Source organism: Rhea pennata, chromosome 8 (assembly GCF_028389875.1).
Source record: "Rhea pennata isolate bPtePen1 chromosome 8, bPtePen1.pri, whole genome shotgun sequence".
In the NCBI taxonomy this organism is placed as follows: domain Eukaryota; kingdom Metazoa; phylum Chordata; class Aves; order Rheiformes; family Rheidae; genus Rhea; species Rhea pennata.
Window position 1 is genome coordinate 9,768,088 of NC_084670.1, and position 21,792 is coordinate 9,789,879.

General features: G+C 40.4%; 1 protein-coding gene across 1 annotated transcript in view; it reads left to right on the forward strand.

Annotated features, from left to right (window-relative positions):
- Window positions 1–21,792, forward strand: part of TRABD2B (TraB domain containing 2B) — a 303,657-nt gene that overhangs the window by 248,751 nt on the left and 33,114 nt on the right. The window contains exon 5 of the mRNA XM_062581898.1: window positions 2,027–2,117. Within this exon, the coding sequence (XP_062437882.1) occupies window positions 2,027–2,117 (91 nt within the window). The remainder of the gene's footprint in view (window positions 1–2,026; window positions 2,118–21,792) is intronic.

Below are 21,792 nucleotides of genomic sequence, written 5' to 3' on the forward strand. Positions count from 1 at the left end.
GACCTTGACACCTTTGACCTTGACTCCACAACATCACTTTGCCAGTGACAGAATCGGGGCCTTTGTTTGCCTTGGCCACTACATTAAAAACCAGGATATGACCAAATCCTGTTAATCACTCACAAATGTCTTGTTGCTTGAATCTCTGAGTGTGTGTAACACATTTTTGGGACTGCTCTCTGCTCCTTTGGCTTTTGTTATAAGCAAGTTAGTCAGGGGAAAATCAAATTTTGAGTTTTCTTAAAAGGAAGTGGAAGAATCCTGGAACATGTTAGTGCCCTGCAAATGTATGTTTAATCATTTAAAGTAAAGTCTTTTGGCTAAAAGCTCTTACCAGTGCTTGCAAGTTACAGTAAAAGCCATACAACTACATCATTCTCACAACTGATACGAATTAGCGCCCTTGTTGGCAATGTAAGCAAAAAGACCCAGGCTTAAGGAAAACTGGTGACTGAATTACCCTCAAATTCATAGTGACTGTCTTTGTGCAGTATAGGTAATGTGCCATAGGGCTGATTCTACTCACAGTTACTTATACAATGATATGAATAGAGAGAGGCTCAGGCATGTGCTGTTGGCTTTGTTTTTTTTCTAGGAAAAGCATTTGGTTCTGTTATGGTGTGGCATTTGGTTCTGTTATGAAGCCAGGCAGCTAGAAGCATCTCCTGCAAGCATGTGCACTGGGTTTTTCGCAGATGCAAGTTCTCCAAGCAGCAGGTTTAAAACAAATTAAAGGAACGTATTTTTACACACAGCATATGGTGAAACACTCTGTCACAATATGTTACAGAGACAAAAAGTACGTGGAGGCAGAGAATTAAACACATTCATGATAAATCTACTCAGAGCTGGCAGTTAGACATGAAGGCCTGCATATAAATGAGGGTCATCTAGCCATTCAGAGCTAGAAGCTAAGAGGGCATGATGGAGGAGGATCATTTTGTCCTTTCCCAGTTTCATTCGTGTGTATATTTATATACATTTAACATTCACCGTGGGCCACACTTAGTCAAAGGTTTCTGGGCCATGCGGATCTTTGACCTGACCTAATAGTGGAGTTCCTGTGTTCTTACTTTATATCTCTAACATACCCTGAAAACAATGTGGAACTCTGACAATAAGTTTAAAGCTTTGAAGGGATTACACTGCCTTATTGAGTCTATATCCAAAGACCTTTGAGGATTCCCATTGACTCCAGTAGGATTTGCTTCAGACCTCAAGTGTGTAGGATTCCCTTAAGTAAACTCTTTCAAGGCCCATACATGTTACAATACTTACTCGGCTCTTTGTTACTTCTATGAATAGGAATAAGACCTTTACACTTTTAGCAAAGTGCCTTGATTTACAGGATTAAATCTTTACGTTTGGGGAGAGATGAAGTTACCATCCCAGCTCTTCCCAACCTTGCAGTGCAGGTGGCTGAATGGTTGATGGAGCGGTTGGTGAACCACTGCCATTTGTAGGCAGATATTTTAGATAGATAAGCACTGAGTTGCAGGTAGAGCAGCTTCAGAGCTACTTCATAAGCAGATGTTTGTGAATGATGATGGGCAGGGTGGACATCTGGGGCTGTAAGTTGTTCCAATATATGAGTCAAAGCCCTAGCAATCTTTTTTTCACCACTGCAGTCTAATACCCACGTAAGAAGTTCATTTGCTGCAGTGGAAGACAATCTTAGTAATTTGGAGACTCCTGTACAATAAAGTATCGTTAAAAAAAAAATTAATCTAGGCTTTATTTTATCTACCTAGTCCCTTGACCATGTGAGGGGAGGGAGAGGAATATGAGATGAAAGGAGCCCATATCAGGCTGTATGCTGGCTACTCTCTTGCCTACTGCCAAAGGCTGCAGTGAGCTAAGCTGTGAATAGTTGAGTCTGAACTCCAGCAAACTGCATGTTGTGACTTTCCTGCTTTTTGAGATAGTCTAGCTTCTGGTCTTGTCTCCCAAGCCTGCAAAAGGACGAAAATCAAATGAATGAGAGGAGCAGTTTAATTGACAGTGCTATTTTCTACCTGTATTTTAGGTCACTTCCTGGGTAACAACACTGTGATTGATGTACTGAGACAAGCAGGATTTGAAGTGGAGCACACCCCTCCTGGACAACCAATTGGAAAGTAAGCAGCTCCCCACATATTATTAAGACACTTCTTATCTCCTTTTCTCTTTTCTCTTCCTCTTTCTATGGCTAAGCAAGATACAGTGTTAACAGAGGAAGATGGTGAGGCCATGAGGTATCTCCCTTCCCATCCAAGTTCCAGATAAAAATGCACTGTAAAGCATCCATAGAGTATGTCTGGAAACAAGTGGATCCTCACTGGCTGTTCTTGCACATATGAATGTTATCCATGTCACAGCTGCTTAACTGTACTATGTGAGAAACACCACAGACTCTGTCTTCTAAGAACGTCTTGTTCTGGCTCATTTCCTCTCTGTGGGGATTTAAGTTGCCTCTGCCTTGCAGGGTAGTAGAGTGCCACCAGCCTTATTTTTCATACCTTTGCATGCCAGGCTGCTCTTCTTCAGGTAGGATTTTAGTTTTACCCAAAAGACTTTTCTTGGCAATTAGGTGACTACCTAAGGTTTAAAGGTATCCTAGAAAATAAAACAGGCAGGGTTAGTTGAAAGACCATCTAGCCTGTGCAAAGTTAACCTTTCCCCTGCATTCTTCAGATAAAAATTGGCTGATTGCTCCATCATAGAATTGCTATCCTCATTAGGCATACATGTGAGCAGCATGCTCATGTCCCTGGTGAGGCACATTTGACATGATCCAAATATGAGGTGAGTTTTAATATGGAGGATTACTTGCAGGACTAATAGACCATGTCTGGAAGAGCTATATTTAATATAGTTTGAAAATCTGGCTGATTTAATGTTTTTTGTGAAAAGCCTTCAGTGATTCATATAGAATGTAATAGGCTCAATTGTACATAAGTATCTTTGACAGAGAGTTTATCCTAAATGCTTCTTGGAGTGTGTTGAGCAATAAAAGTGCAGTCTTAGATAACAATGGGGGAAAGAGGAAGAAAAAACCATCAGAAGCAAGGAAGAGTACAAATCCAGATGAGGTTAAAGAAACCCTTGTGGCAGAGGGAGAGAAGTCAGCATGGCACAAGGAAGAGCAGTAAGCACTATCACTGGCTGGAGCTGGAAAATGTTGGCTGAAATTAACAAAAATGCCTTTGTATCCATGTGTCTAAAAAAGCAGCAAAGCAGAAGAAAAATCAGCAAACAATACCAAAACAACTGAGGCATACATTTCATGGATTTCTGACGAACTTTCCTTTCAAGGAGACAGACACTTTCCACAGCAATTTTCATTTAGTTGAAAGTATTATCTTACTATGAAAAATGTTTCAACTGGAAATTGTGGAACTATTAATTTATTGACTGTTCAAGTCCTTGAGCAGAGAGGAATACACAGTATTGTGAGAAATGGCCAAAAATAGTCTCTACTGTGCATGATCTTGAGTTATATCTGTACACATTATCATAGACTGAGGTAACGTGAAACAGGAAACCTGAAACAATTCTACCCTTTAATGTTGACCTGTTTGTGATGGGCACGGGTGTTTGTGTTTGGGCACCTCTGTGTGTGTATGTCTCCATCCTTGCAGTGGTGTCACTTGTTCATACAGTCATTCCTAAAATTGTCAGTCTCTAGGGTAGATGTAATTGATGGCAGATGAGCTTGGATTGCTGGCTAGAACTGCACATATATCCTCCATGGAATTATCCTACACATGGCAGCTTCTGTACCCAGATCCAGATCACTGTGTGTAGCAGGTTAGCCCCTTAGTCTGGACTGGTACCCTAACTCCAGTGGGATCTATCCTGGACAGTGAGCAAATTAAACTTTATTAAAGGGTAATCTGATGCACATTAATATTGGACCAAGTTGAGGGAAAGCATGTGGTTGTTTCCCATAAAGATTAAATGCTCTGCTGATGAACCTGTAAGTGTTCATATGGCCTGCTGATACAGACAGATCAGTCAGTCTTAGATGAGGTGTCACTCAACGTCTTAAAGAATACAGAAAGATAAATGACATTTTGAAGAAATTCAGAATTGCTACTAAATTGCATTACTCAAGGCACAGAAACAAGAGAAGGTTTTAGAAAGTTGAATTTCAATTCAAATACATGCCCAAGAAAGGTCTTACCACCTTAAAAAAAAAAAAAAAAAAAAAAAAAAAGTCTCCCAGGCAGGAACTTCAGAGATTGTGTTTTCGTTGTCCTATTGCTGGGGCTATAGACATCAGAAGTGATCAGTCTTGGCTCCCACTAGAAAAGAGGAAGCTGCTGCAAACTATGCTTTCTCTCTTATTTTGGAATAACCTGTATTTGATGCTTTCTGGACAAGCTGCAAAGGACACATTTGTTCAGTGTACTCAAACATAGTTTTGACAAAGATTGGCAGCACATTCCAAGGGGGTGGCTGGTTAATTTTTGAATGATGCAGGGGTTATATTGTTGTTATTAGAAGAGTTTAAGGAACCTTGCCTTTTTGTCTACGTTTCTTTCTTTCTTTATTTATTTATTTATTTTGCTCTCCTCTTTCCTTTTTAACTGATGAAATGAAAACATAGACAGAAGGGACACCAAGAGGAACCCAGCAGAGGTAGTGGCTATACTAAACGTGTACCTAGAATAAAAAAATAAAAGCTCAGAATGGATTTTGAGCTGCTTCCAAGAATAAATTTTTATGTATCACAGAGATAGTTTTTGTCTTGATACCTATAGAGCTATACATGATATAACAGGTCTTTCTCTCCTCTGTTTGCATCCAAAAGAGACTTTTCTGATTTACTTTAAGATAAGTTGTATAAGGGAGTCAAGCCCATTGCGTTCCATTCTGGCACAGACAATTGTAAAATTGGATGGTGTTCAGGGAAGATCAGCTGAACTCTAATTTAGAGAGTAGTGGGGGTGGATAGCACATGGAGAAAATACAATGGTTGGGAAAAACTGAAGCAGCTGCATGGTTGTATTTTGGCCAAGGGAATTCTGAAAAGGATTATTGTGTGTGGAGTGTGCCCAGAAGGACTAGAAGGAACAACTTGAGATGACACGTAGGAACTCTTAGAGGTATATATAACATAATGAAACTAAGTATGGTTTTGGCTGAATACCAATGATTTCTGGACAGTAAGTTGCTGGACAATCTTTCTCAGGTTAAGTCCATCATTTAAAATGATGGAAGTAAACTCAGCAAAACACTAATGCAATGTCCTACTTACTAGCAATGATACCTTTGCAAAAGAGCAAACAGTATTTCTCTTTAGTATCTCTGCTCCTAGAATAGTATAATTATTATTGCTTTATTGGTCAGTAATAATGAAACAGTCATATCAGTATGTTCATAAATAGGTGGAGTAGTCTGGTATCATTTCATTTAGGCTCTGCCATCCATTTCCATTTCAGAAAGGACAAGAGAACACCTTTTTAGGGAAGAAAAAAAATACTAGTACTGTTCTGTGTATCAGAAAAAAGATTTGAGAAGAATTAAACAGGACAAAGATCAAAGTTGTTTAGACTGTTAGTTACGTACTGTCTGGGTAAAGCCAGAAGATTACTGGCTTTCTGTGTCCAAAATGCTGAGCCCAGGTTGTGAAATGGGTCCTTTTTAAGTTGACAGAAAAGAATGCCTAGAGTTTCAGATTTCTGTCATCTAGCGACAAACACAACTTTTGAGCCAAGCTCTTCTTTTTTAAGATGCCAGAGGAAAGTAAAGTGATGGAATAAATGGAATTTTCATCTAACAACAAAAAAGTAAGATTATATTTTTGAGGGAAAGGGAGTAATTATAATTTATTTTAAATCAGGAAAGAAGACTGAAGCCTTTAGTTTTTGAAAAGAAAGGCTGGAGATTCCAGATCTTTCACTGAAAGCACTAAAATACTGATGTTTCCCAGCTCTCCACTCACCTGAGGTTTAGGCCGTCTTACCATCCTGGCTGTCTGAGTTTCTTTACTGACCAGGTACTTTGCCATCCAGGCAGCTGGCTAAGAAACCTTGGCAGGAACCCAGGCAAAAAATCCTAAGAGTCCAGAAAGCCAGTATCATGGACAGCAAAGAAGAACCAGTTAATGAGCAAATTTGGAAATTTAGAAATTTTTTTAGATTTCTAGGAAAGCAGATTGAGAAACCTGGGGAATTTGATGAGCTGGGCAAGAAGGAAGCAGGAAAGAGGGGCAGCCCATCTGTCATGCTCTGATCTGGGAACCCCCTGGATCTTGCTGGTTGCCCAGTAGAGTGACTGCCAGACATTTAGCAGGACAGCCAGCTTTGCAGTCCAGGAAGTGTGAGAGCAGAGTGCCCCGCGTGCAGCTGGGAAGCCCAGGGTCTTTGGACATCAGAAGGAACTTGGCGAACTGTTGAGTGACTCATAAGGTTTTGATGGCTCCAGAATGAAAGATCTATCGAGGAAAAAATCATATGTATGACATTTAGCTGCTGTGGAGCTGTTTGCAAGCCCTCACCTGCTGGTTTTCCAAAATCACCTAACCCCTGTTGATCTGCCTGGTTGCCTAGTGCTGATCTGAAACTTTTTCTAAGAATTCACTAAGATGCTAGTGAAAATAGGTTATTTAAAGCTTGATCCCTTTCTGTAAAAGAAATTCTATCATACTTAGAGTGCAGAACAATGCTGTAAACACTTGAGAGCTTATCCTCACATTGGCTTCATTTGTTTATTTTGTAGCCTGAGGGAAAGTGTCCTGAATCTGCTTGCCTGGAAACCTTCAGCAGCATTCAGATTTTCTTGTTATTTTGCCGACTCCCTTTGTGGTCCACAAACGCACGCACTGGAAAACGAACGGCTGGATCAGTATCTCATTACTTTACCCTAAGATAAAAATGGCATTTTTTTCCCCCCTGCTTCTGCCAATTGGCTGTCCCTGCCCCTCTCTTTCTTCAGAAAGCAGGGCTCTGTGCTTGGGGTGGGGCAAGAATAAGAGGTAGGAGAAAGTTTCACCTCAGATGGATTCCTGTGATTTGAGTAGATAAAAGGCCACAGCTGCTTCAGATTTAATTGGAAACAGCTGAATTGCAAGGTCAATTCAGGAAGCACCTGTGTCCAATGATGACTCTATTGTTACTGAGTTCTCAGAATCAGCTCTGACCTTCTGCCATGTGCCAAGCCTTGATATACTGCACACAGTTTTCTAGGCCAGAAAAACACACAGCAGTGGTCATTTCCATCAGACTGCGCTTTCCGATATTATGCTCAATGCTACCTTCTTGCAGAATGGGAGAGTTGAGGGTAGGCTTTTATTTCTGCCCATGTAAGAGTTTATTGTAAACTCTCAGAACTCTACTGCAGAAATTAATTACCCATGCTCCTTAACTGAGTTGAACTTAACTGGCCTAGTCGAAGTAATGCGCCTTTGCTGTTTTTCTCCTTCTTTCTGCAGCAAAGAGTTTGCTCTTTGTCCTTTTAAAACAGCATCCTACAGGTGTGACCCTTGCTCCTCTGCATCAGCAGTGCCTCTTAGTGGAGTTTTCTTTGCTCCTCCAGAAATGCTTTCTTGTTCCCCATAGGGTGAAAGTACACCCAGTCCACACGGTGATGCAGCATTTCCTCTTCATCAGGATCCATGACCTTCAGTGTAGGTGGTGTGCACAGTTGGTTGGAAAAAAATGATGTAATTTTCTTCCTCAGTTCCAAGTTGGTAAAAATAAAATTTGACAGATTCCATCCCAGAAACGTGTGGATACGATCAAAGCCTTCAGGAATCGGCAATCAGCTGCTGTGTTCCTTGGGGTACCAAAATGACTCAACTTCCTGGTGCCAGCCTGGCACCACTATTCTACTCTCATACTTCCTGGACTGCTTAGCTGTTAGTGTTTGGGACTCATGTGGAGGAATGTTAGAATTGTAGGGAAATCTGTAAAATGCTGTTTAGAAAAGAGAAGGGTAAAAAGATTATGAGAGATGTGACTCATTGAGAACAACAGAGCTAATTGAGACAGAGGAAGAGTTGGTGAGATGTTAGCCCATCCTGGATCACATCTCTTCTGAGACAGGGCAATTTTGCATGCATTTTTTCTCTGTGGGTGAAATAATTTTCCTGTTGGGATGCTGCAGTTCTTCCTAATCCTATTTTAAACATGTGGATCTCTTACTTGATCTGAGCCTGAAATCATGCTCCCTTCACTAGCTCCATTGCTCTCAGAAGAGAAGCAAACCTATAATTTAGGCTTTTTCTCTGACAGTGTAATTTGCAGTATAAGGCATATAGGGATTAAATAGGGTTCATCTGCATGCATTGGCAAATTTACTGCCTCATCTAACATTGGAGAATATAATTACTTAATGCTTAAAATATTTAGTCATGAAAATGTGCACGTTACATTTGCAAAGGATTCCCATGTGCCTTTAAAATATCTTCCTTTGTGATTTAATTGCTTTTGTATCTATAATTATTTTTCAGACACAAAGCATAGTAATGATTAGGGGGAAAGAAATCAAAGAAAAACTTCAAGACATGGTAGAGAAGCAAAGTTAACTTCTGAGTTCTGAGCCATGGAAACTTAATTATCCTGTCACTTCCTGAGCAACACATTTCTAAGGGCCAGTGTGTCTGCATGTTCTTTAAGCCACCTTTAAAAACTGAATGACATTTGAAAGAGTAGAATTTAGCAACTTATTACAAAAATTCCATGAAAGACCTGAATGATTTATGGTGTTAGTGAAAGAATACAGAAGTGAACTTCTCAGGGATTTTATTTGAATGGTTTTTCCAATGGGACGTTCACTTTTCTCTATAATCAGATTTTATCTTTTGTTGCATATTCCATATGATTCTGTTCCTCTGGAAATGGGAACTTGTGGGGGCGGTGGGTAGGGAGGGAGACCACTGGGGATCTTGGGTTTGGTTCTTTTTGCCCAAAGGCAGTTTCTTTACTGAACTGTCCTGAGGTGGTCCTAAAGTTCCTAGGTCTTTAGCAGCTCATCAGTTTTAAGAGATCTGGATCTCATACTTTGTAAACCAGCTAATAGTCAACTTACAGAGCATTGGAAACTTCAAAGTATCAAAGCTAATTGCTATTTTGATTATTTTATAGCCACATTTTGGAATTTCAGTTTCCACAGGGGAAGTTGATTTTTCATCTTGTTCCTGCTTCCAGGCAACTTTAATACAGATCTCTTCAACTTAAGTCAGTAGTATAAGACTAAAATTCTGGTCCATTACTAGAAATAAAGTTAATCCAAACTGTCAGTCAAAAGCAAGGTTTCATCAGTGCCAGTATCTTCTAGAGCACGGTTGTCATGAGATTGTTGCTGAAAAGGAACTGAATAGTTGAATCACTGGTTTAGTCCCTTGTCTTTGGTTGCAAGAAGCCATGAGAGAATCAGTTGGAAACTGAGACTATGTTTACATAGTTATGTGGACACAGTGGAAAATGAGTGGCTTTTCCAGAGAAGGGTTCATGGGTGTCTTTTCCCCATGTTATGGGGAAAAGCCTGCTCAGCTTGCTTGCAATAGACATCTGGCTAGTTTTAGATGACTAATGATTTTATGAGCTAAATTCTTCTCCTGTTTGAAGACCTTTGGCCCCAGATTCAAGTCAGAATATGCTGTTAGGCTCCCTTAACCCCGAGGAAAAATTGTTCTGTCCTCTCTCCAGCATTATATTGAAACAGTCAGATTGTGTGAATTTTCTGTTTGTATATTCAGCCTGCGCTAGTCCTGCGGATTGATGGCCTCCTTCCCAATTGATATCAATCTGGGCTGAGGTACAGCTGCACTTTGTAACAGCTCAAGGGGCACAAAGGTATCAAGTGGTATCCTGTGGTTTGAAAGACTGTCATTTATCTAAGGAAGTTTGTGGTCTGTTTGCTGTCACTTTGTCTGTCCAGTGCCGACTTTCCTTACCTTCGCTATCGTGTTGTCAGGCAAAGGGACCTCACACGTTAGGCTTGATAGCTTTTCCACTTCCAAGGCTGACTTCTTTACCTTGAGCCAGGAGGTCTGTGAGTCGTGCTGTAATTACTAACACTATTTGATTCAAAATGAGTGTAATCGCAAGCAATTTTGCATGCAGCTCTTTAATGTGTATGAATTCTTAAAAAAAAAGGCACAGGAAGAATGAGAATCAGAGCCTTGCTTACTTTTTGACACTTTCATTCAAAATTCCTTCAAGAATAATGTCTTAGAACAATGTTGAGGATATAATTTTTCACATAAGAATAGAGTGACAAGTACGTTTTCTGTCTTTTATGAGTGATCGAGTGTTTATAGGGATATGCTTCATATTCCAGAAGGGGTTAGAAGCTCTCCAAACCAACACTATGCAACTGGTGGCCTAGTCAAATGAGCCCTTGTGGATTTAGTTGTACCAATTTGTGAAATATACTGTTTGAAACCTTTCTGAATATCCCCACAAGTAGAAGGTCACCCTTACAGACATATGAGATATGATTTTGTACCATTTTTTGTCCACTTCAGTGCAAAATAATCTCACCTTTAACAACTTGTGGTATCTCAGCCAAGCCGGGTGGCTTCATAATGGAGCAGATGAAGGGCATTCAAGTGACCTTTTGCCATGATCCAGCTTTGGGTCTGAAATGACGGCATGTGTGTCCCTTTAGGAGAACCACGGTTAAGGATCAGATTAAGAAGCATGTATGTTTTTGAGTATTCATCTCAACTGTTCTTCCTACTGAATGCTAATGGTAGGAATAAGTATTCAAAAAAAATAAGTTCTTATGACAGGACTAGGAAATTAAGAATGGTGAATACATGACGCACTTGTCTCAATAAATAACTTAGAAGCGAGAATATATTTTCATGTCATAATCACTGAATCATTTTTATTAGAAGTCAAAGTAAATTCCCGTATAATCTGCAAAGTATGTAAAGAGTTTAATTCATCCACTAAATCATGTGCTGGGAATATTTTGCCCAGCTCCAGTTCAGATACTTCAGAGAAGCTTTCAGGTTTTAAAATCCTTCCACGAGCTAAGCTGATCTCCAGAACATTTGGAGCTTCACCCTTCTCTGGAGCTCATGTTCCATACAAGTGAATATCATGCCAATATGCTTCCCATTTCCTGGGGATTAAACTGCTGTGTTTGATGATTCAGGACTTCCCAAAAAAGCAACTCAGTCACTTATTCTGTCAGAAGCAGCCTCTAGTGTCTCAGAGGGCATGTCTTCTCAAGTGCATGACAGTGATTCATGCTTTCAGAGCACAGGATCAACTCTTTTATTTTTTTTTTCTTCCCACAAACCTAATTAATAAAACAAATTTCTGTTAATTGGTGTTGAAAGATTTTGGCTTTCCACCTACACTCCCAAATGCTCTACATTCCAGGGAGAATGAAAAATGGGCCTCTGAATAGGAACAGAATGTGGGAGGAAAAAAGGATCAAATGCTGTGTATAGATGTGGACATAGTAGCTGTCAATTGATAGGATGGAAGGATGTCCTGGATGAAGATGATTTCCTGACTAAAATGCCTTGCTGCAGTAATCAAATTTTAGAATTGACAAATCCAAATTTACAGGGAAAGGTTGGGGCATAGAGAATTTCTGAGAGAAACTGAATTATCTACTTGGGCCCTGGCCTTGAGCTCGTGTTCAGACCAGTAGTCCCATGGGCTGTAGTTTTGTGCTTGTGTAAATTAGATCTTTGACACTATGACAGGCATCTGAGACTCCAGTTTGTCATGGATCTGTAGAAACAACTGGGTGATTTAGCCCATCATCACTGCTGTGGACCTGTCTGTCTGCCTCATTCGTAGCCTTGCTATAGAACAGGATTTTTTTTATTGTCACTGAGAATTATCCGAAGTTTATACTCAATACGGTCATAACATCTATTGACTTCAGTGAGAAAACAGTTGGTCCCACAGGGGTTAAATGCTGATGTAGTGGCTAGCACTTAGATATTACCCCACTCTTGTGCAGTATGGGTAGTCAGACCAATTCAAATCTGTGTGTGTGTCACTATCTACCGGTGGAAGTTTGCAGAGGACTTGGGACCTAATTTGGTGCTTTTGTTTGTGGCAAGAGCACACCGAATCCTCTCTCCACTCACTCCCAGGGAATGTGTCAAGGCAGGGATACTAAGATTTTCCTGCTGACCTGCAGCAGTTCTGTGGCAGTGAAAGTCCAAGAGCTCCGATATCCAGTACCCTGTCTGGCTATTAGATTTGAATCCCCTGTCATCGACCCCCAACCTTGCATTTCCAAATTACTCTTAGAAAAATAAAGCCAGTCACAGAAATACCTCTGCCGAGACAGCACATCCCTGTTTATGTCTGAACGGCCGATACAAATCTGGAGTCCCCAGCGATCAAAGTGCATTTCACAGAGATGAGCCCTATGTTGTGTTTGAAGTGAGTGCAGCACTTTGAAACAAAGATGAAGCAGGAATAAATCAGGATGAAGGATGTGGGGCATTAACTACTTTACATGAAATCCCTGCTGGAAAGGCAAGGCCAGTGTTACAAAGTTTTCCTTGGAGACTTCTCGGAAGTTGCATACTAGCCTATTTGTGGAAAGCTAAACAGTTCCCTATTGTCCATGATGTGAAACGCTTCCCAGATAAACACTTTCCTCTTCCATTGAGGAAAAATGATACAGTCTGTCCAGAGCTCTAACACAAGGGACTACACTGGGCTGCCACTCAGCCTCTGTGATGTTGCTGGTTCCTGTTGGCATTGAGCTTTGCTGAAGGCTATAGTTCATATAAAGCCAACATCATTAAGAAAGGGCTAGGTTATTGAGTGAGACTGAGATAATCTTCAAGAGCTTAATAGTGTTGTGTGCCCACATCTTTGTGTCTCTATGTTCGTTATTCACTTGGAATGTAAATCCCAGTCCACACTGACTAAAAAAGATTCACATGAATCTCAAATACTTTTGTGGTATTGTCTCCTCCTGGTTTCTGAAGGCAAAAGAAAACATTGTTAGCTGAAATATACACATGTGGTTCTCTGTACAAGGAGAGCAGTAAACCTCTGATGCTGTAGTAGGTTTAGATTGTAACACTGCCTACGTTTGCGGCATTTTAAATCATTGCTCAAGAAGTTATTCTCAACCCCTACGGAATCAAGGCATCAAATTCCAGCACAAGGAAGATCCAGAAGTCACTGCATGAACTTCAGGGAGTTCAGGCTGATGTCTGAAATCATTTGTGCTAAGAATCAAGGCTGTTTAATATCAGGATAATATTGGTGATGGTTTGGTCTAGTTATTGGATAGCTTTTTTCTACTTCTCCCATCCAGACCTTGTGGTGCCCTCACCCTGGGCGCACACACACTTTTGCTGAGTGCCTCCTTCCTTCCTCCACAGTATCACCCAGGCTGAAAATCTTACCCTAGGAGCAGTCATCAATCCACTCATTGAATTACAGTTAGTGGGTGCAGTAGATCCACAGATAAGTTTTTTTTTTAATCATTTTGCCACATGAAACCATGCATTTACATTTGTGACACTGCAGACATCTTTCTTCCCCTAGAGGCATCTAATTTCATGCTAGTGTAAAATGAGAGGTCTGCATGTGTGTCAAGCTTCTATGTAGATTGTATTTCAGATAGCAAATGAAACTGGGAAGTGGAACTTCCATGGATATGCAACAGGCATTGAGAGTTTAAATCCCCAAGGCAATTTTGGATACATCCCCCCTCAAGGAGAAAGGACATTGACTTGAAAAAAAAAAGTGAAGTAACAGGGGGTTTTGTTTGTTTTTCACCGATAGGACTATGAATTTAAGGCAATTCCTATGTATTTAAGCATTTACACTGATAGTAATCATTGCTGAATGGTGAGCAATTCCTAGTGGAAAACAGTGGAGGACTGGCAATTGATACCCACAGAGGATCAGAACTTTTTTAAATCACATCATTGAGCAGGAGCTGATTTTAGTTTCTTCTTTAACTATTGGGGTACACTATCCCACCTGCCTCCCTCTTTCTCTCCCCTTCCTTTTCAAGAAACCCCTGGTCCTTCTGTGAATGACAGATCTAATGAAGTTTAGGGCGCCTATGGGATTTCTCATTATTGGAGTCTGTGATATCTAGGAAGTGACTGAGCTCATACCTAAGCCTTTCCTCATACAGTCTTTCTCCTTCCTGCTCATTTTCATGTAAATGAGGGCATATAGTGTTACTGATGTCTGCGCTATTCAGAGAATTCTGTTAAAATTGACTGTCAGATTCAGGACAAATGGATGGACAGGCAGATTTGCTTGCGGTATGATCACTTTCTTGGGGAACTAAGCTAAAAAGAGCATTTCTTGGATGCCCTGTGTCTCTTCTAAGAATAAACTTCTCTGTCTCCAAGGGGCTGGTGAGGCAGCCCTAAGCGTTTATTCTCATGGCAGAGATGTGAGTCAGATGAGTCGTTCTGCTGTTTTCATTAAAACTTCTTGCATGGGTAGCATCTCAACATGAGGAGGCAGTTTTACAATCTGACCTGAGCGTATTTGTCCGTAGTGCTCCTATGGCCCCCTCCAGCAATGCATTTTTTAATCTTTACTATATTTCTTCTAATTATTTTCCTGTTAGATGGGGGTTATTCCCATTATATGGATGAAAAACTGGGATATAATGGGTATGTAACTTTGCAAAGAAAACTATGACAACATGATTGGTTTAACCCTAGTTTCTCAGAGCTTTAGCCACTGGGCAATCCTTCTGCTATTGGGATTTGATCGAGTACACTCAGGACGGTATGAAGAGTTGCCAAGAGTTGTGCTGCTCGGAATAAATACTTGAGAAGTATCTCTGTCACTGCAGAGTATGACATGGGTGTAAATTAAGTCTCATATGCAGTGCCTGAGCCTCGTCAGTTCCTCTCGCAACTTTTTTGTATAGATATTTCCTAGGTGGAACCTCTTCTAGTGAAAGTAGCAGATTTGTACTGGCTTTCTTGTTTCTGATTTGACTTCTGCCTGTCAATCTAGCAGTTGTTGTATTCAGACAGTTGTCTATACAAAACTGATCTTAGCTGCCAGGGCAGACAGCAACAGAAAAAAAAAAAAAAAAAAAAAAAAAAAAGAGAGAAGGGCTTTCTATGTCTGACAGCAGCATAAAATCAGCCCTGCTGTGCATACAGCATACAAGAAACTGGAGTTCCTTTTGGCCAAGGCAGCCCTTCAACCCTTAAAGTGGAAGGTGATCTGAGACAGAGAGGAGTCCTTGGTTGTTAAATCTTACTGTGAAAAATGAAGTCCCTTATGGGAGAACTAGCAAAGAAGAGTACTCAGTGAGTTAAGAAGCAGTGGCAAAGTTTGAGTGATGGCTGCAAGCGTAAAAGTTGAACCCTTGCTCCTTCAGACCCTTTGAAAATGAACTGTATATTCCAGTGCAGGGCCTGTGTTGCAGAGATAACCTGATCCCATCAGGTTGCCAGGAGGGTGCGCTGTCCATGGACAGAGAAGACAGTTCACTTTAATAGTATAGGTAGATACCGAGTAATTTTAAAATAGCAAGATATTCTGAGAATTGAAGAGTAATTGTGAGTTGAAAAGACAACAACCAGGAAGGGAATATTAACTGTCCTGTAATGTGAACATAACTGCAGCACCACCTCAGAAGAAGTCCTAGATAGGTTGCTCTCAAAATGTTCCAGCTTTGCATCCAGAGCGATAAGATGCTAATGTGACTATTAGAACCCCAGCCAAATGCCAGGCATAGTTTTGATGAGAGTCTCTGACATCTGTTAGACTTGTTCTAAGTGATATTACATGCTTTTCAGCAACTAGGCAGTGCTAGAAATGATAGGCTGTGATACCCTCTCAAACAACTGGCACTTAGATAAAGTATTTCCAAAGAAACAAGCAAATAAATAAACACAGACTAAGAAACACACGCACGTACAATGGAGGGGGGAGACTTCCTAAAAGACATACACTCTGGGGAACAGCAAAAGAAGTGGTTTTAATTTTCCTGATGTTTCACTTATTGCCATGTGGGGTTCTCTTCACAGAAAGAGAGCTGAACTTACTTGCTAGTCATGTGTGTATGTGCATATGCAGTGTATGTAGAAGATAAGTTTGTTCAAGCTTGTAACAAGAGCCATTTGTCATTCACCTTCATAGGTGAAGGTTCAACCCTGCCAATCCCCAGTCTCATTAACTACTTTCCGTGATGGATTAAATTTGCAGAGATTACACAAAAAGCACCTGAGGGTGTTGATAACTCTCTGGAGTCCTGCCTGTGAAGTCAGTTGGCCTAATTCCTCTGATGGGCCAACAGAAAGCCACCTGACACCTTGCATGGAAATTTCTTCCCACTCCTCCATGTAAAGATGAAAGGCATCATGAATTGTCCCAAAGACACCTCCCTGTCCTCTCCTCTCCTTTTTTCAGAAGAGGTTGTTGATAGGGGACCTAGGTGGAACTCCATGAATCCTGGTGGCCAGTGCTAGCCAAGAAGAAGGCAGGAGTGCCTTCATCAGACCCTCATCCTCTTCCTGCTGCATTTTCAGCTGTATTGGTTGTTCCATGGAGATGGTGACACCCACCCCCGCTGCAAGTCTGATCTACAGCAGACATCATAGGAGGAGGCTGCAAAGGCTCTCGCTGTTGTAGTGGTGAATAGTGTATCACTGTGGGTGATGATACTCTGACTGTATCCATGTGTTATCCTGTGTTACCCTTAGAGCGTCGGAGCAGTGCTTGCTGAATGTGTGCATAGTTCATTTCTGGGATTCTTAGATGTAGCAATAACAACAACAGAAGTTACAAGAAGGGAGAGACGTTTTTGCTTAAGAATAAATGAGGTGACTTCTAGTTTTATTCCTTATCTCATATGAAGTTGTACTGAGCTCTGAATATCTCATCTGTCTATGTCTCACAGGTGTCTCACAAAAAGACTTCTTTTCTGCTTTCATCTTCTGATGAAAGTATTTAGAAATGCCTGAAAGAGTCCTATCCTTTTGCAATGTGAGTGTCCCTGCCAGCATTCTGGGGAGATCCTTTCCCACCAAAACTATGCCACAGCCCAGAAGAGTCATTGCATTAAAATGTTGTTGTCTTAGCAGTACCTGTGCAAGGTGCAGCAAGGGTTCTCCTGATTTAGGAGGAGCAAGACCTGGGCCCTGTTACTTGTAACTAGCCAGTAATATATGTCCAGGTTCATTAAAAATCAGTCCTCTGTTCATTTCTGTTTGTAACCTCAGATGCTTTGCAGATATTTAAACTGCATTTCAGGATCTAGTCTCATAGGTTTCTATTAACAACCAAAAAAGGAGAATAAATGAATTTCTTTTCTTCCTTAAGGCATCATCACCAATGTGCATGCTTCATTAAAAAAGAATTTTGATGGAGAATGGATTTTTCATTCAGAAAAAAGAAGCTGATGCAAGCAGTTTCATCAGTAGGAGTTAATATACAGTGGAAACTCAGGTTAATACATAACAAGAACTCACGTACAATTAATTAAGGTTAGATTTGATAAAAACAGCATTAGGCATTAAAGCAAGTGGAGTATTAGGAAGAACTGTCCTGTCTCAGTCATGTGTCCCCAGGGCTGCGTAGACTACAGTGCAGCAAAAATGCCCACTGACAGGCTGAAGGATTGTCTGAATAGGGCTTCTGACAACTGTATTGTTCTTTTCTTGGAAACACTCAGGCCTTGTGATAAAAAAGATTCAGATGGGCTGTAACAATATTTTAGGAAATGGCAGACCAACCTCGTGTTCCTTTTTTAGCTCAGCAGCCATTAGTGGCTAAGCAGATCAAATGTTTTACAATGTCAGCTACAGAGAGGAAAAGTGGATTCAGTGTAACAGAGATGTCAGGATCTTTTACAGGCATGATCTTCTTAGGACTATTAGGTTCCACACTTCTGCCTGCTACTCACTCTAAGTGGTCCATGTCTCTGTTATTCCAGAGACAGCAGTTACGTGTCTACCTTATCTGTCATCTTGCAAATGTAAGAGCTTGGATTCAACAAGGTACTTAAGGAAGACAAGTTGCCGTGCTTGTACAGATCTGTCATCCATCCAGTATCTCATCTCTGATAGGGACCAGCTTCAAAACATCAGAGGAAAGTATAGGAAGCAACACTAGGCGTATGTTGAATAATCTGCCTCTAGTTTAAGTCTGAAGTCAATGAAAATATTTGAGCCAGGCATTTGGTACCTTGCTCAGTTCATGTCTCTGTAGAGAGTTTATTTTTAAGATGTAATGGAAAATACGGGCTCCCACAGATGTTTCTCTCTCTAGAGGATCCAGCAGAGAAGGGAAGCCAATTCCCAAAGGAGAAAATCTGAGAGCAGAATTCAGTTTGGATTGCAAACTAGTGAAATACAGACAGCAGTTGTGTATTATCAGTAACTCCAAACAGAAATCAAAATTGAGCAGCTTTGTGTGTGTGTGTGTCAGTCTGTTTCTTAATCTTGAAACCTGTTTCAGCATTGACAATTACTGAGATGGAACAAGTTTATCTGCACTTTCTTTTTTAGGCTTAAACAGAACTCAGGAGTGGTTTGGGAATATCATAGCATGAGACAGGAGAATAGCTGTGCAGCTGAGTAGCAAACCTGCCTTACATATGGCTGAGTAGCACAGGTTCCCAAAGGGCAATTATGCCTGGAGACAGCCACAGACATGAGGAGCTCCATTGACTTCAAGTGGAAGTAGGAAGAAAAAGAAGGGTTTGTTTAGCACTTGTCATTTTCCATCCTCTGGAGTCTGAGATCTTAACTACAGAGATGAGTTGATAGCATTTGATCACCATTTTCTGATATCTCATATGTGGCTCAAAACACTGTAAATAGGCTATAGAATCAGAACTAGCCCAAAACCTAACCCCAAACTAAAACTTTGGAAATGTTGGAATTAGACTCAGACCATAAGAAACTCCGTGCTGCGGACTGGGCCAAATTGGATAAGAATTTTATGTTTTTCAAAATCTATTTAATGATGGAAGTTAATTCCCAGGACCTGAGTAATTCCGTTGTGTATAATTAATATGACATCACCTCAAACTAACACAGACAGCTCTGAGATTTTATAAAGAGGAAGCAAAGCACACATTGCCTAGTAATAAGTCCACCATTCTTCTTTATTAAAGTAATATATATATGTCTATTAAAAAGCTATGTTAAGAGGAAAGAGCAGTATATTTACTTATTACTAATGGTTCTCAAGCAATGACAGAAAAAATATTCAGAATAAAGCTTGAAAATATTCCAGTATAACAAAAATGCAAGCCTAAAATCTTATTTTGTGGAGTAATCATACCACTTCAGAATTTTCAGAAAACCTGTGTATTCTTGGCAAATTTGGACAGAAGTCAGAATTTCCACTCTAGAGGAAATGCTGATACTGCAACATTTGTTGCTGTCCAAAATCAGCAATGAAAATCAGAAATATTGAAAAATCACTACAAAGACAGCAATCAAAAATTTATTAGAAGATGATAAAATGTTTCAGTTCTGCATTACATGACCACATCTTTCAGTGGCACCCTGACATGCAGGAGTTGTAAATTGAATGTCAAGCCCTTTCTCTCCTTTGTGAACTAGGCTTCCAGAAAAAAAACAGATGTCTCAAAGTACCTACCTAGCTCTCATATTGCAGGGGCGTGCTTGATTAGAAAAGCAACTGTATTCAACTGTGGGATAGGTATTCTAGCTGTAAATACAACTTCAATGAGGTGCCAACGGGAGCTGCATTGTGAATATTTTGGCTAAACCAAACTTTGCGGATGGAAAATAGCTTAGCAATAAACTGGCGTGATGATGGCAAGAAGGTGGAGATTTAAGGAAATGGAGTCTGAGGGTAGCCACTGATCCCTCTTGTACGCCACAAGAACAGAGAATTGTCTTATTTGCTAATTAATGTGGGAGATGGAATGACGACTGGACATTGAGCCTGTCCTTCCCTCTGTGGACACAGCCTGTCTTCAGAGGCTGGAGAGGGCAGCTTGTACAGCTTACACTAAACGTGGGCGAATAAAGGATTATTCAGTTCAGGAATTGAAGCAAGAAGTCGAGAAGGGGAAAGAAGTTCAGAGTAAAGTGTAGTATCGGGGGAGCATTTTTGAAGGCAGGGGTCAGATTTTGTTGGTTTTTGTCACTTTTATTTATTAGTTGGGAGGGGTTCATTTTAAGTAAGATTAATTTTTAAACAAAAATGGCCACTTTGTAGCATTTTAGTCTATGAAAACAGAAGAGTCAAAAAAAAGCTTTGTTCAGAAAGTGCTGAAATGAAACATTTTGCCTTTCAGAAATGAAAGACTTCATTTGAAAATGTGGAAATGGCATGTTACAATTTTCAGCTTTCTTCAGCAAGTTCAACCATTCAGATTCAAAAAAAAAAAAAAAAATGTATTCGTTCCCCTGTGCTCCAGATCAGCCTCATTTTTAATCAGATGGTATAGGCAACAAAACTATTTTACTCACTTCTTTACTTCTTTACTCACTTACTTTACTTCACCATACAAGGGGATATCTCTACCTCACAAGGTTTTCACTTTACGCACAGAATTGAGGATTTGCATATAAATCTGTGTTTTGAGAACCAAATTCCCTTTCAAACCAAGGTCACAATTCTTAAACACTAATGGTTCTTCGCAAAACAATACCCAGACATGGATACTGAGTCCAAAGATACCTTCCAAGTTCTGTTTGGACCTTAATGGAATTTTGCTGCTTAACCTAATTAAACTGCTCGTGGGCTGTAGTAGACTCTCATACAAAAATGAAAAAACAACTTTATTGCCAAATTCTGTTTAAAAACATGTAGATGCTCTAACTGTGGCAAACAGTTCTAAATAAAATAAGTTCATATGTTAATTAGAGCTAATCAAGACTTTTCTTGAGTGAGTAAATAACCAGTGATTTCAAAAGTATTCTTCTTTGCTCTATTTTGAGCCCAAATTCATTCTCAGTAATTTACAGCAGTTACTGAAGCAGCTCAGATCACAGAATCTCGGAATGGTTGAGGTTGGAAGGAATCTCTGGAGATCATCTCATTCAACCCCCTTGCCTAGGGTCACCTAGAGCATGTTAGCCAGGATCATGTCCAGGCGGATTTTGAATATTTCCACAGAAGGAGAGTATCTCCACAACCTCTGTGGGCAACCTGTTCCACTGCTCTGTCACCCTCACAGTTAAGTTCTTCCTCGTATTCAGGTGGAACTTCCTGTGTTTCAGTTTGTGCTCCTTGCATCTTGTCCTGTCACTTGGCACCACTGAGAACAGTCCAGCCCCATCCTCCTAACACCCTGCCTTAAGGTATTTGTAGACATTGATAAGATCCTTTCTCAGTCTTCTCTTCTCCAGGCTAAACAGGCCCAGCTCTCACAGCCTTCCCTCATAAAAGAGATGCTCCAGTCCTCTAATCATCTTCACAGCCCTACATTGGACACTCTCCAGTAATTCCATATCTCTCTTGTACTGGGGAGCCCAGAATTGGACACAGCACTCAGATAAGTTAGGAATGCACTCTGTCACTGAAGGAGAGTGGTAGGTGTCTCCAGAGAATTGAGGTGCTAGTATGCAGGCTAAGTCACCAGTCTGGGTTTTAATCTTTTTTCTTTGACTATAGAGGGAACATAGGGTGACTCCATTTTAAGCAACTTGGCTAAACACCTGAAATTGTATGGGAAAAATCCAGTCCTCTGATTTCTTCTTTGGAATTATTCTGTTTTGCAGCAAAAAAAGTATGCTTGCAACTTAAAAGAGATGAACTCCACAGTGGTATTTACTGAGGTCGTCTGGTGTGTGAAAGACCGTGGTCTAAATCTGTCCTGTGGCGGGTTAGGATTTCTGCCTATTTTGTTCTCCCTTTGTTGGTTGCTTTCCCAAGAGCTTTGAAACTT